The sequence below is a fragment of the Rattus norvegicus genome, chromosome 5 (genome assembly GCF_036323735.1).
Source record: "Rattus norvegicus strain BN/NHsdMcwi chromosome 5, GRCr8, whole genome shotgun sequence".
NCBI classification, from domain to species: domain Eukaryota; kingdom Metazoa; phylum Chordata; class Mammalia; order Rodentia; family Muridae; genus Rattus; species Rattus norvegicus.
In genome coordinates, this window is record NC_086023.1 from 52,004,543 (window position 1) to 52,019,527 (window position 14,985).

At 49.9% G+C, this 14,985-nt stretch overlaps 1 protein-coding gene across 14 annotated transcripts in view; it reads right to left on the bottom strand.

Annotated features, from left to right (window-relative positions):
• Window positions 1-14,985, bottom strand: part of Ankrd6 (ankyrin repeat domain 6) — a 140,399-nt gene that overhangs the window by 5,318 nt on the left and 120,096 nt on the right. For 11 of the 14 annotated variants that reach the window (XM_039110550.2, XM_017593571.3, XM_039110548.2 and 8 more), the window contains 8 exons: window positions 14,623-14,721; window positions 13,521-13,619; window positions 12,659-12,736; window positions 9,194-9,298; window positions 8,023-8,154; window positions 7,528-7,713; window positions 6,106-6,258; window positions 431-544 (listed from right to left, as the gene is read on the bottom strand). In XM_039110550.2, the coding sequence (XP_038966478.1) occupies window positions 431-544; window positions 6,106-6,258; window positions 7,528-7,713; window positions 8,023-8,154; window positions 9,194-9,298; window positions 12,659-12,736; window positions 13,521-13,619; window positions 14,623-14,721 (966 nt within the window). The remainder of the gene's footprint in view (window positions 1-430; window positions 545-6,105; window positions 6,259-7,527; window positions 7,714-8,022; window positions 8,155-9,193; window positions 9,299-12,658; window positions 12,737-13,520; window positions 13,620-14,622; window positions 14,722-14,985) is intronic. The other 3 variants (XM_063288213.1, XM_063288212.1, XM_063288211.1) reach the window with 2 other exon arrangements.

The following is a 14,985-nucleotide window of genomic DNA, read 5'->3' on the forward strand; positions in this document are numbered from 1 at the left end:
TTAGGGTTCATTCATTCTCCCACAGGCCATGCCTGCCACCAAGCTAAGGCTCTGAGTCACCCAGAACTCAGGTGCCTAACTCCTTACAAATTTTCCAAACCAGTGATTTTGGCTGTTCTCACAAACTCAGTCCCTCACAAACTCACAGGGACCAGTCCCATTTGTTGGCCTAGAAAAGCAGTAGACTCCTGCACAGGGAACGGAAGAATGACCGACTGGCAAAGATGGCCTTTCCAGCACACTGCCCAGCAGGCCCAGCAAGTTGCTCACATAGAACTACGCACCCTTTGCTCCTAACTTTATTCTGGTTACAGAAACAACAGGCTATGGTCTTCGCATTCTCAGCCTCTTGGTTTGCATCGCTAGACCTGGACCAGCTCGGCAGACATGGTAGGCCAGCAGTGAAGGACTGACAGACACTGGTTCTTACCTGACGTTTCTCTCCCTCCTGCTTCTCAGCAGCTGCATGCTGCTGCAGGCGATTCAGACATTCCGTTCTCTCAGCTGACAGCCGCTCCACCATCAGTTTGTCCAAAACGCACATCTAGGGTTCAAGAGACAGAGTACATCCTAAAATAATCTAAGAACGGACTCTGGTCTCCACCCGTGAGCAGAGTCCACAAAACAGGCAATGGACTTCAGTTCTTCCTTCTGTCCTGTTTCGCAGCACGAGACTCTGGCTGTTCAGAGTCCCTGCATGTATTTCCTTAAGGCCACTGATGCCCCTTTTTTTTCATCCCAAAGTCCTAAGTGCTTAGTAGAGCACAAGTTCATAAAAATGCACAGTGTCTGTATATTTTATTTTGTAAATGTTGTTTTGTATATTCTGTATATGCATATGCAGATCATGTAGGCAGGGATTCTGACAGGCCCTAGAATATAAGTGCCAAAGCTGTCGTTAGGAATAACTATCTAAAACCCCGTGGGCATGTTTCCTATCGCCTTGGTAAAAGCAGTCAAGGCATGTGTGGAGGGGGAATAGAAGCTTTCAAAGACTGCTTACAAGGACAAGTGCTGCCACACAGTCAAGACCTTCCTGGGGCCTTGTAATGATTCTGTCGGCCCTAACTCCTAGGCTACACCAACCTCATTGATCTGACGAGGTCCAAAAGAAGAGAACAAAGCTAGTGTTAGAAGGAGCCAGCCACAGGGCTCACTGTGACACACACGGACTTTCATGGGGAGGCTGCACCAGTTTCAGAGTGGGTACGTGTGTCTCTTGGGTTCCTATATTCTTCTATGAGCTGCTTACTCTCTCTATTTCCCAGGATGCCCTCTCCTTTTCTGCTACAGAGATGTCCACATCCAAAGCAGCCACATGTGCAGGGGTTCATTCCAAGCTACAGCATTTGGGGCTGGCGAGATGAGGAAGTGGTTAAGATCACTGGCTTTTCCTCCAGAGAACCCGGCTCAATTCCCAGCAGCTCACAATTGTCTGTTACTCCAGTTCCAGGGAATCTGACACTCTCACACCGATACACATTTAGGCAAACCAATGTATATACGAGCAAAATAAAACCAGAAGGGGGGAGGGGCGAGCGCACCTTGGCCCAGGTGCCTGACTTACACTGACCAGGTTTATGTTGTTGTAAAATATAAAAAATAAAAGTATGGTTGTCTTTTACCTCCCTAGGTTCAGCACCGCAGTGCCTCAAGGTATCTGCTAGATATCTCGGTGGAAACACATCCCAACTCCACGGCGACCCAGTGTCTCCTGCCACGGCACACTTTTACTACACTCAAACCGTCACATAAAAGAACACACAACACAATAATCTTTGACCCAACTGGTAAGATATAATTGCCCACCTAAACATACAAAGCCCAGTACCATCCATCCCTTAGGAACATTAATAACAACTGTAAACACACAGAGCGGAATCCTAACGTCACCTGCCATGGCTTCTCACCCTCTCCTCTCTCCAGTCTCTTCCTCCTTTCTGTTCCAGTCTCCTCCTCTTCCTTCAAACTTCTCTCCCACCCATCCCTCCTTCTCCTCCAATGACAGGCCTCCTTCTATCCTGTACCTGCCCCTCACCTGTATTGTACAAATTCAATGGGGAGAAGGTTCTGCTGAAGTCACCTGAGTCCTGAGTAGGGACTAGGCTGCTGTCCTTGGGGCAGTGGAATTAGCATCAAAATACAGACAGATCCAGGGCAAACCACAGCAGGTTTACATCTTGCCCTGGCCTCTTGGGAAGAGGATAGACTTTACCTATCAATCTGCCACCATCCGCACACTAAGAGGCTGTAAGGATCTAGCTCTCACCCGACACAGTCCTTTATGGGTACAGGTCAGCTAATGCATCATGACCTGAATAGTTTTCAAATCTTCTCTCCACAAATACAAGAGGCAGGTAAATCTGAAAAGGTTCAGCCTCTGTGGGCAGGGTAGTGCTCCCTCTACCCTGAATGCTGGCGGCAGAGGAAGGTAGGTCTCGGCAGAGGAAGGTAGGTCTCTGTAGACCAGCCAGGGATACAAAGTAACACATTGTCTGAAAGAGGAGAGACAGGGCACACGCATACACAGGGGGTGAGGGTGGTGGTGGTAGGGTTGGGGGACTGGGGGGAGGGGGGTAAGGGTGGTGGTGGTAGGGTTGAGAGATTGGGGGGAGGGGTAAGGATGGGGGAGTGGTGTTAGGGGTATAGCTTCATCATAAACAAAGAAATAAAATTTGAACAGTAAAAGTTCCTTCATTTAACACAACCTTGGAAAGAAATACTAAGTGATGCCAAAAACTTTGAGCCAGCAACTCCTACTGGTGGACTGCAAATGGATACAACCTTTCCATGTGGTAGTCTGCCAGCATTTATCAAGAGCCTTGAGCATGAACACTGGACAGTTATCCTAACCCATGCCCAAGTCTGAGAACCCGAATTCAATCCCCAGGACTCACAGGGTAGAAGGAGAAAATAAAGTCGCATTAGCTGTCTTCTGACCTCCACCAACACACACAAATGTGTGCATACGCACACTAAAACTAAATGCAAAAACATTTTCTGTCTGAGAAGTAGCCAAAATTTTTCATATATAAACTTTCAACTTAACATGACTCATGAGCACAAGAAAATATTTAATAAGTGCTTATGTTAATTATGTCATTAATAGAATATTATGTAACTAAGTACATGGGTAAGTGGTCAGGATATATAAAATTAAGTGTTGGGAACATAACATGAGGGTTTTTAACCCCATGGATTTCCAGAGAAACCAGGAATGTTAAAAACATAGGATTTGGGGTTGGAGAGATGGCTCAGTGGTTAAGAACACTGACTGCTCTTCCAGAGGTCCTGAGTTCAAATCCCAGCAACCATACAGTAGCTCACAGCCATCTGTAATGAGATTCGATGCCCTCTTCTGGTGTGGCTAAAGACAGATACAGTGTACGTACATATAATAAATGAATAAGTCTTTTTAAAAATCCTAAAAAAAAAAAAGAAAAAAGAAAATGGGATTCTCTTTCCAATGGGAAAAATGAGACAAACAAACAAATAAAACAAGACAAAAAACCCAAAACTGTTTTTCCTTCCAGAAAGCTGAGAATCAGGCATGATTCACAGCCTGGTGATCTGCATTAACTGTTGGGCCAGGCCATATTAAGCTCCTACAACCAGAGGTGGCTAGTACTCTAATGTCCCTCAGGGCCAGGCACTCCCCAAGCTCCCAGACTAGGACTAGAGGTAGCAGATAGCTCAAATGACCCGAGTCAGGTAGACCTTTAGGCCCTTACCCTATTACAGGAAGTCTGTCCCTAGAACACATCCATCTTCCTGAATTTTGATGTAATCATGCACTGGGTACTGTATTACACCAAGAAACTTATTTTCCCAACTATACTAGGCTTAAAGATGTTGGGAACCAACTGTCTGGTATCAGACTCTTTAGATGTCTTCGTCCGTGCTGATGAAGTCAGTATGAACCTAGAGTTCATTCTCATCTCTCCCTGGTCTGCATCTCTGCCGACACCTGCAGGGAGCACTCACACGGCACAGGTTGCACTGAGGCCCCCGAAGGGTGGAAAAGCAAGCTGCCGGGACACAGAGGCCCGTGTTGTTCTAGAGATCGCCACGGCAGTTCTGAGTGACAAAAGAAAACCTCCAAGGATGAGTCAGTGGGCACCGAGGGATGGTGGTGGGAATCACATCCTTTTGTGGGGAGCACTTTCTCTAAGACATATTATTCTATAAGTTCCTTAAAGCACATCTCGATGAAAAGTCTTACCTGCTGCACGTCTCTTACTAGGAAAGTATGCTTTCACAGCAGAAGAACACAGTGCCCAGCTTAGCATCAGGAACCCTGAGGTCCCCGGAGATTCTGTGCCTCCGTGTGGAAGGCACTCTGGAGTTCACACCACTGACCATGGCACAGGCTTGCAGAAGTATTTCTTGGAACCTAAGCAACTGTTGACAGACATTACGGCAGCACTCGCAGGTCTTGCTAGGCACAGACTTGTGGGCCTCACTCAGAATTCCAGTTATGGCGATGAAATTCAGCAATGGAGATGAGGAATGGACCCAAGAATTCACCTCCCCAGCATGTGCTGCCGCCGCCTTGAGACCACACTCACAGAACCATGAACCATGGCCTCAAACCTTTCCGTTGACAAAAGTGCAAGGTTGAAGACACAACTTACACACTCATTAAGAAACGAGCAAATGAATCCAGAACAGGACAACCGGCCTGGGTGCTTAGAAGACAGAAAGCTGGAGGGGACCAGGAGGCACTCAAAGAGACCACAGAACCCCCATCAGGTGCACAAAGGATCCTCAACCAAGACTCAAACCAAACAGCTGGATGTGGTAGCACACGCCAACCGTCCCAGCTATGTTATACCTTTGAGGCCAGCCTGGGCTATGTGAGACTTTGTCTCAAAAAAACAAAAAAACAAAAAAACAAAAAACAACAAAACCTGTGGACAAAGAACTAAACAAAATTCTTGGGAACAACTGAGAAAGCATGGCCGTGAACTAGATATTGTATAATTACTGTTGATTCTCTTAGATGTGATGAACTTCGTGCTTATCCCCGGTGGGCACACTGTCAGGTGATGAGAGGCGAGATGACCGCAGGGCAGGGCCACTCAGTCTCCCTCGGTTCCAGAAGAAAAACAGAGAGGCGCTAAGGGGGGACAAAAAGCCAAGAACTAAAGCTGGGTGTGGCCTCTGCTTCTGATCCAGCACTTGGAAGGAGACCAGAGTTCAAGACCAACCTGGGCCATGAGGTGTGACTTTTCTTAAAACAAAACTAGAGAATTGGTTGGCTCTCAGTACGAGTATAAAAGAACTCATTACTTCAGTCTTCTCTCGGCTTTTCTTTGTGTCAGACAGTTTTCCTGATGAAAAGCTGAACAGAGGAGCTGGGGGTGTGCCTCAGTTGGTAGGTCCTGGCTCAACACGATAGGGGTTCGGACCCCAGCACGCGAGAACAGGGGTGGCGTGCAGATCTGCAACCCTAGCATTCGGGAAATGGAGGTGGAAGATCCAAACTCCCGGGTCTCCTCAGCTACAGTGAGTCTGGGACGAGCTTGACCCCACATGACCCAGTCTCAGAAGAGCGCAGTTGAAGAAAATAAACCTAAATATCAATAGTTTTTTTTTTTTAAATCACCACAGGCTTGTGGGCAATTGGCATCCTCTCTAATGCTGCTTTTTCTTAAAACAAACAAACAAACAAACAAACACTCTCTGAAATGAGAGTGTATTGCTTTTTTTTTTCTCTTTCTTTTTCCTTTTCCTGTTTTTGATTTTTAAAGACAGAGTTTCTCTGTGTAGCTCTGGATGGCCTGGAACTCATTCTGTAAGACCTGCCTGCCTCTGCGTCTCCTGTGCTGGGATCAAGGGTGTGCGCCCCCATCACCTGCCACTTTTCTTTCTTGTAAGAGACAAAGTCTCACTATGCTGCCCAGACTGCCCTTGAGTTTGTGATCTCCTGACTCAGCCTCTTAAGTGCTGACATCACAGGCATGTGCACTCTGCCTGGCAGGAATGCATGACTTCCATGATCTTTATGTGTGCAAGGCTGCCACATGCTGGGCCAGGGATCTACCACTGAGCCACAGCACGAGCCCTTCACAGCTGTCATGGAGAGACGAGTCCCTTGCTTACTTGGTGCTGGCTCTTGCTCTCCATGTGGCCCAGCTTTGTGTTCACTTTGTCCTGCACTGTTCCCAGCTCAGCTCTTAACTCCTCCACAGCCGCCTCCAGCTGGTTCTCCAGCTTGTTGATCAGAGGCTCACAGCGACAACCTTTGATTGGTGCCTAGGAGGGAGAGGAAAAGGAAGAGGGTGGAAAGGTGGCTCCCTGGGCAAGACTCCTTGCTGTTTAAGTTTGGGGGCCTAAGTTCAGATCCCAGAACCCATGTAAAAATGCAGGTACGGCCAGCAGTATGTCTGTAATCCCAGAGCTGGGGAGGCAGGGACTGGAGCTTGCTGGCCTTTAGGTTCAGTGAAAGACCCTGTCTCAAAGGATAAGGTGGGAAGGATAGAGCAGGGTACCCGGCACTCTGCTGGCTTCTGCAAGGGCACACACAGGAGTACGCACTCAAAAACATGCACACAAACACACTACACTCACAAGTATTCTCTAGACACAGGAACACACGACACAGACACAGACACAGACACAGACACACAGACACACACACACCACACACGTTGAAATTTGGTCTGTTGCTAATGCTAAATTCTGTACCCAAAGGTCTAGGCCTACCAGTAAATTCTCAGCTTTTGTTGAGCTTGTTCCTTAACTATTGGTTAAATAAAACTGGTGACAGCCAATTATCGGAGGGATTAGAGGTAGGTGGGTTTTTACTGGGTTGGGGGTGGAGAAGCATGAGGAAGAAAGGAGAGGTGACAAGGGAGAGAGAAGAAGGCACCATGCAGAGAGAACTACTGTGAGTGCATGGCCAGGAGAAACAGCAAGTGTTTGGGGCACACTGCTGGGGAGGTAGTCAGGTCAGCAGTTGGAAGAGTAGATTAGGGGTTACCCCCAGTAATTGTCAAAGCCAAATAAAATAATCATAGTCTGAATCTCATTTATTCGTAAGCTAGTCACAGATAAGCTTAAATTAAATTGGTTGTACTAAACACATACACACACACACACACACACACACAGAGACAGACAGAGACAGAGACACAAAAAGACAGACAGACAGACAGACAGGTTGAAATTAGCCCTTCTTTATTCAATAATCATCTTGAGCAGGATACCAGGGGGAAGCAGAAGACTCAGAAGGCCAGACTAATCCCCATGCTAGCTTTGGAATGTCCCATGGGTCGAGCACTGGATCCAAAGGCACTAAGATTCTGAGCGTGAGATTCTGAGGGCACCTATCTTAAAGAGGTTCGAATCCACCCACCTGGAGCCTCAAAGCAGAGGTCCCCTACGGATGGTAGGGAATGCTGCAGGCGGTGACTCCCTCCCCAACCCTGGGGTCTACATGGCAGGGCACATCTGCACAGGTTTGGATTGGGCCAACCACGAGCCCTCGGCCTCTGCAGGGCTCTGAACCATGCCACTGTGTACCTGCATCACTTTCCCGTCCTCGCCACGGTACAGCGTGTAGAGCTGGTACGCCCTGAACCCGTGGGGCGGTGGTGGGGACCAGCATCGATGTCTGCTCTTCTTTTTTTGGTGGTGATGACCATGTAGGTTCTTTTGGTGTCCAGGTTGTTGGTCTGCTGCTGGGGTGGGGTCAGATAGTGCTGACACCTGTAGGAAGGAAGGGTCGCCACTTCTAAGTCCCGGCAACGCCCCAGACTGACACCCTGCCAGCATCTTCTGTCTCCCATGCAACACTACATAATATAATCCTACCTCAAAAGTAAAAAATAAAGAGCCCCCCCCCTTGGTTCTGGGCTCAGAGCAGCACCCAGAAACCCAGAGCACCATCTCCTTCTAAAGCCAGTGAATTTCATTTCTGTGCCTGTTCCCACACAGCCAGCCGAAGGAATGCTGTCACCCTAGACCCTCTTGCAAGCCAGCCCCATGGCTCCCCTCCCCTCTCTGCTTGCTCCTGACCTCTGGCCTTGACTTTCTCCTCCTTTCATCCTTTCTTGGCTCCTGGGAAGCTGGTGGGCAATCTCTCCTAGCTTCTTCCTTTTCGGGTACAGCTTGTTCACTGCTGGGGGTGTCTCCTGCTGAGACGCTTCCCTACAAAGAAAAAGGCCCCGAATTATTCCACTCGAGCCTTTTGCCTCTGACTCCAGCTGGGATACTGGTGCTTGCAAGACTCCATCCAATAATGGAAGCTCAGGGACATTAACCAATGACAGATGTCTTCTACATAGTGGGCGGGCTCAACAGCTTCTCTTGTGTGGCCGACTGGCCTTTTATTTGTAGGAAATGAAGCATGCTCTTAGGTGTGTACTCTGATGCTTGCTTTAAAGGTGTGTGGCACCATGCCCAGCTTAGAAAAAGTCTCTGTATCATGGTCCCTGCCAAGAACTCTCAGAGAGCTGGGCACATCGCACGTCTTTAATCTCTGAGTTCAAGGCCAGCTTAGTCTACTTAGTGAGTTCCAGACCAGCCAGGGCTACACAATCAGACCTTGTCATCCCGCACCCTCTGCACTTCCCCCCCACCCCAAAGTGTCCCTGGTCTTACAAGGGACACCATATTGTTCACTGCCCAGTGGCACCTACTGAGGGGTGAACAGAACAAAGGGGACTCCAATGCCAGTTCATAACCTGTGTACTATCCAATCCACGTGTGCCGGGTGCCATCCTTTGCTGATGTGCACACAGAAGCCAGAAGAATTGCCTTGGTCCATGCTGTAGTTAGAAACTGACGAGGCAGCTTGCCCTGGTTGGTCTCAGAATCACCTAGAAAGCTGTTCCCAACAGACCAGGTGCCCCACCTAAGCTCCTGTTCCAGCAGGTCCAAGCCAACCCCTGAGAATCTCTGTTGCTAAGAAGGCTCCAGGTAACAATATGGCAGCGCAGCCAAAGTTCTGCACACCTCAGGGCGCAGTGCGGGTGTACGCACGATGGGACAAAGGCCAAGGACACATGGGACACACAGGGAGGATGAAGGCCACTCACTCACATACACATAAAGACACAGGATCTGGAACTATGGACAGAACTAGGGACCCCAGGGAGGGGGCAGCAGCCTGGCCCCAGGGGGAAGGACAGGCTGAGGAGGGCGGTAACTAGAGGGCATCTGGGGTCTGCGGAAGAGTCCCCCATACCTTGCTCTGGGCCACCTCATCTCTGGGCACAGACTGAGCCCTCCTCTCTTCCTTGAGCCTCTCCCTCCTTTTCCTCAGGCTTCGCCCACGACTGAAGCGCAAGATCTAAAAGAGACAAATACCACAGTTGTAGGGGTGACGGGGACACAGCATCAGCATGGGGCAGAGAATCCTCCCTGGGCATGGCACTCTGACCTAACAGAACCCACAGCCTGGTGGGAAACAATGTTGTCATAGAAACCTCTGGACCTTGCTTGTATGCCTCCTTCTCCTCAGTCTTGTGCTGAGCACAACAGGGACCCAGAGAAGGGTAGGATATCGTCTCTGATCACAAAAACTTCTAAGATGGTAACAATACCAAGCGTCCATGTGCTGGGCTGGTGTAGCCGGATAGTTATGCACAGCCTAACTCCAGAGAATGCCACCCCCTCAGAACTAGGACAGGAACGTCAAGCCATGCGGGAGGCCTGCTCCAGGCAGTTTCGTTTCCCACCTTCCAGTTCCCTTGGCCAGAGTGCATACCCCAAACACTGTCGACTTAATTTGGACAACATGGAGGGCATCTGTGAGCCGTCAGACTAACTGTGGTGACCCAAAGGAAGACTGTTGTCTGCCCCTCACAATGCAGTTAAGGTAGAGGGGTATAGACCAGCAGATGTTGGGGTACCCAGCAGCTTCTGGGTAAGGAGCTCTAGCACATGGTTTTGGCTACTAAGCTGCTCGTCATCAGAGGGAAAGAAGGGAGCTGCTGGGACCAGGAGACGGCCATACCTGAGTCACTGCTTGCCCTCAGTCACTAAGATGTGTGTTTAGCCGCAGAACACAGATCTGAGGAACCAGGGGCCTTCAACTTCTGGCCCAGAGTCTCAGAGCCACTGCCACAAACCAGTTAGTGATAGTTCAGACTCGTCGTAAGTCAAGTCTGACAAAGCCACCAGCACTGATTGTTCACTTGGTCTGTGGGATCTTACATCAAGGCACAGCTGAACTCAAGCCTGAACTTCTTCACATTTGTGAAACGCAGCCACCATTTACGACAATTGACTCGGGTCATCTGAAGCCAAAACTGCAGCAGCAAGCAAGCGTCCCTCCTCAGATGTGCTATTAGCCCTGAGAGGAACAGTAAGGCCCACAGCCATTCTCAGGGTAATGGGGACCAAACAGAACAGCACAGCACTTCCCAGGCTGCGGCAATCAGTGAATGCTGGCCCAGAGGCCTTGGTCACCGAAGGCTACACTTAACTAAGGGCTTCAGTGAAGGGACTTTTGTTTATAGGCAAAGCAGGTAGCAACAAACGATAGGTAAAGAGTGCGTGTGTGTAAATTCAGAGTCCCTCAGTGCAAGGAGGACATGTGGTAAGTAAAACCATATATGGAATGTGATGGCTTGTCTATGTTTGGCCTTGGGAATGGCACTGTTGGGTGGTGTGGCCTTGTGGTGTGGGCTTTAATACCTTTGTCCTAGCTGTCTGGAAGTCAGTGTTCTGCTAGCAGCCTTTAAATGAAGATGTAGATAGAACTCTTAGCTCCTCCTGTACCCTGCCTGCCTGGACGCTGCCATATTAAATATATATGCATGCAGTACCCACAGAGGCCAGAAGAGGGCACTGGATCCTTGGAACTGGAGTTACAGATGGTTGTAAACTACGATGTGGGTGTTAGGAATTGGACCTGGGTCCTCTGCAGGAGCAGTCAGTGCTCTCAGCTCCCAGACTACCTCCCCAAACCCCTAGGCCACTGCTAAACAGAAACGCAGAGGAGAACTGTTCAGGAAGAGAGCAGAGGTGAAGATTCTTGAGCTCTGCTCTGGTAGACAAGTGCCAGATGGGACAAACACACACCACTCTTTGTGCCTGGTGACTTGCTGAGGACCAAGCTGAGTATATCAAGGGCTGGAATGACAGACAGACAGACCGCTGATGACATTTCTATGGCACTCCCTACTTTCCGGTTATGACAGACCAGCAGCAGTTTTCTATCTTTTGCAAAGTGCAAGTGAGGTGGGGTACCCCACCGTTGCATGAATGGGGTCCTGGGACCCTGGGGGCAACAGGGAATTAGGAACACAGAAGCACGTAGACAGACACAGAAAAGCTGAGGTCACTCTGATGGGGTGGCTGCAGCACGCTGGAAGCTGAGCGTGCTCACTATAAACAGATGAACAGGGGGCTGAGGTTACTACACGCAAGGGGCGGGGTTCATTGTCAACCACTGAACCAGGAGGCAGGTTTAGCTACCCTGAGAATGAGCAGTCTCTGAAGGGGGCGCAGTCTTCAGAGTGTAAACGTCTGTGGGGACAAGTGGTGGTGAACGGTTTTGCACGCACTTTCAGCATCCGCACATGGACCAGAGGGATTTCAAGCCCGGCTGTCCTCAGCTTTGAGAGCTCATTGGCTTGGCCACCCCTCCAACACCAGCCGGGGAAAGGAGCATCCTCCATGGATCTAAGGCATCAGAGTCCTCGACACGGCCATTCTCATCTCAGCAACACACATTCCCTCAGGATTTCATATTATTTTTCTAGTAGCTTCTCACCCCCCATGCTTGATCCGAGTGTGTGGTAATGCAGACACCCCTGAGTAGGACCGACTCCACATGTGCCTCTTACAAAAGAGGAGAACTGTAAGCAGTCTAGGAACTGCTGCCAGTCATAGCAGCGTGAGGGCCACGTGACAGGCTGGGCCCTGGTACTAGCAGCATGGTGCCTGGAAGCTTCTTTTCACTCCCCGGGCCTCAATAAGACGGGCAAACCTGTGTTTCCAGCCTTGCTCTGGGATAGCCTGCCTTCCCAACACTAAGAAAGTGACTCTTGCTTCCACTAGAGGAGGTGATGGTGAACACTCCAGAATGCCGTCCTGTCTTAGCTATGGCTTGAGGAAGGATGGAAAGGGTAGGCCCAGTTATACAGAGACTGTCTGCAGGGGGTAAAACTATGAAGGGGGAAAAAGCTGTGATTTCAGGGTGCCGCCGTGATTACAAACTCCTATGGTTACTTAACATCAACTCAATTAATGAAATCAGCCACCATTTCTGAGTAAGGAACAACGTATTCAGATCCAATTAAAGAAGGGGTGGGGGGACCTATTCTGTATTTCACCACCTCTGGTGGATACTTACTGATCTATCTAGACAGAGTGGTCCCTGACCTACCTTTCTTTGGGAAATGGCCCCTCATTTCTCCAAGGCCCCTGTCTGGTTTGAACTGGACCACTGTCTTCCCTTGCTGGGTATCTGAGAAGGGAGGGTTCAGGAAGCTCATGGCAGCAAGAGCACACCACAGAGAGACAAGGGCACCCTGGATAAAGAGCTGGCCTTGGCCCCACATGGAGTAGTACACTCTGTGCGCCTGGCTTCTTGGCCCGTCAGTTCTAATTTATTCTCAGCTGGCCTCAGTACTTCGTGGCCAGAGGAATCCCGGCTACTGTGCCAGCCCCGCAGGAGCGGTAAGATGCGGTTAAGTCCTACCTGGGGAGCCTTGGTGAGGAGCAGAGCAACTTCGGGATTGTCGTGGTAGCGGGCGGTCTCCAGTGGGGTCTGCCCTGCCTGAGGAAAGACAGAGGGGAGGCAGGTGACAAAGGAACGCCAGGAGTAGGGTAGCTCCACTTCACACCACACTCCCAGACCTCAGCTCCTTGGTGGCCGGCATCAGCAAGGCCCATTAAAGCCTCTTAGCCTCAGAGGGGCAGGAAAAGAGGGAGGTAAGGGTGGGCATTTCTGTTGAACAACACAAAGGACGAGAAAGCCCAGCTAGGCATGAATTCTACGGGAGCAGCCTCAGAACAAAGCTCCAGTCATCATGCAGGTTGCACAATTAAAAGCCAGGAATGGATGCCAGTTGGATTCTAAAGGGAAGGAGAGTGTGTCCTGGTCATTGTGGACAATGCCAGACAGGTTCAGGGCTATAATGGAGGAAGAGGATGGGTTGGGGCAAGGCAAGCTAGACACAGAAACAAAGAATATCAGCTTCAATACCTCAGGTCCCTTGGAGGAAGAAGGGACCTACGTCTGTGGGGCCTACAAAAGTGATCGGGCACACTGAAGAAGGGGGGATAGTCTTTCTCGAGAGAAAGGCAGCGGAGTTCTGGGCTTATCAACTGGTCAGGGGCCATCTTGAGACACACAGGCCAGCCTGTTGCGAACCCTTAGAACTATCCTCTTGCTAGGCTGTGCCCACCCAGCCCAGTGTCTAAAGGAGTTGTTAACTCCTGGGACTGCTTGGAGATGGCCCAATTCAGATGAGAGCCCCCCGGGGCTGTGGCTTGGGTGAAACTCTCTGGATCCTTAGGACCTGCGAGTCTGTGGAACTCATTGCTGCTGTTCAACTTACATTGTTCACAAGGGTCGTGTCAGCACCGGCTTCCAGCAGGATTTTAACTACCTTCTTGTGATTTAGGGCAGCGGCCACATGGAGGGCCGTGTCTCCAGCCTGCAAGCAACCAGAAGACAGCTTGATCGACAGATGTATTGGCTCTAGGCTAGCTATGCACCTCTGCCTAGAATGCTCTCCCAAATCCAGGCAAGACTTGTCATAAAAACACAAGGCTTTCTGTGCGAGCCTGGAAGAGACCCCAAAACTCAATGGTCAAGGCATTCACCACATCCTCCGTGTTGCCTGAGGAGTCCAGAAGCCACAAACCAGGATTACGTTTGTAGGGGTGAAAAGGACCAGTTGGGTAGCGGAGAATGGAGGGTCTCAAAGTTTCTGGATTTCAGACAGGTTTGGGAGCTAAGATCAGGTCACCCTGTATATCAGCCCAGGGAGGTCAGGGTTAGAAGCACTTGGCTTCTGAGCTCAGACTGAGGGAAAGCTGAGAACTTGTGCCTGCATCTCAGCCAGATGCGTGGACCCCAGAAAAGTTCATCTGCAGGCTCAGGGGGAGACACCGAGGCCCAGGCTTTGGTTAAAGCTGACTGCTTTCTGCACTTCCACCACCAGCCTTCACGTTTTCATATTCTCTTATAAGGAGTGTTCCCAGATAACCAGCCCTGAAAGGGAGACAGCTCCCAAAGGCACGATTTTAAAGAAATGGGAGACTCTGCAGCTCACACAGAAGAGGCAGTGTAGGGAACGGAACGGTGGAATTCGTGAGAAACCTGTCATCCTGGCTTCTTTTCTATGCCACACTCCTTCTTGTAGGTTTTCTTGGTAAAAATCCCAGTGTAAGCAAAAGCCACGGTAAGCTCTCCCCAAAATGTTCACTATGTGACTGCGGTGATGTGTGCTGGAACGGTAAGGATACGTGTCCAAGGATGGAGGCCGCCAGGTAAGCCAGGGCCACTGGAACAGTGAGATACCCACAGAGAACAGTGCTGGTGGGGTCCCAGACAAGTCGGAAGGCAGCACTTCCCAGCAGCCTCTGCTCCTGTCCTTATTCCATTAGGCTGCCCTGTGGGGGGCACACAGTGCATGGAGAGGTGCTGGCACTGACCTGGTTCTTTTCATGAACAGAGCAGAAAGCACTGAGGAGGAGTCTAACAACGGACAAGTGGTTATAGCGCGCAGCCACGTGCAAGCAGGTGTCCCCTGCCTGTGGACGGAAAACAAACTCTAAGTAGCCAGCGGTTACACAACAACAACAACAACAGTGAAGGTCATCACTTAAAAGCTGGCAGACAAGTGTATGCTGTGGGGAGCACGAACCTATAACATGGCTGCTCCAACCCCAAGAGTCTTTGTTTTGCTTTGCTTCTGTGCATATAAAACTAGATGCTCACTTCCCACAAGCGCTTTGGAAAAGCTAATGTGGGTGATAATGGAGCCTGAGTGACCTCCCCGACAGCACAAAGTGTCT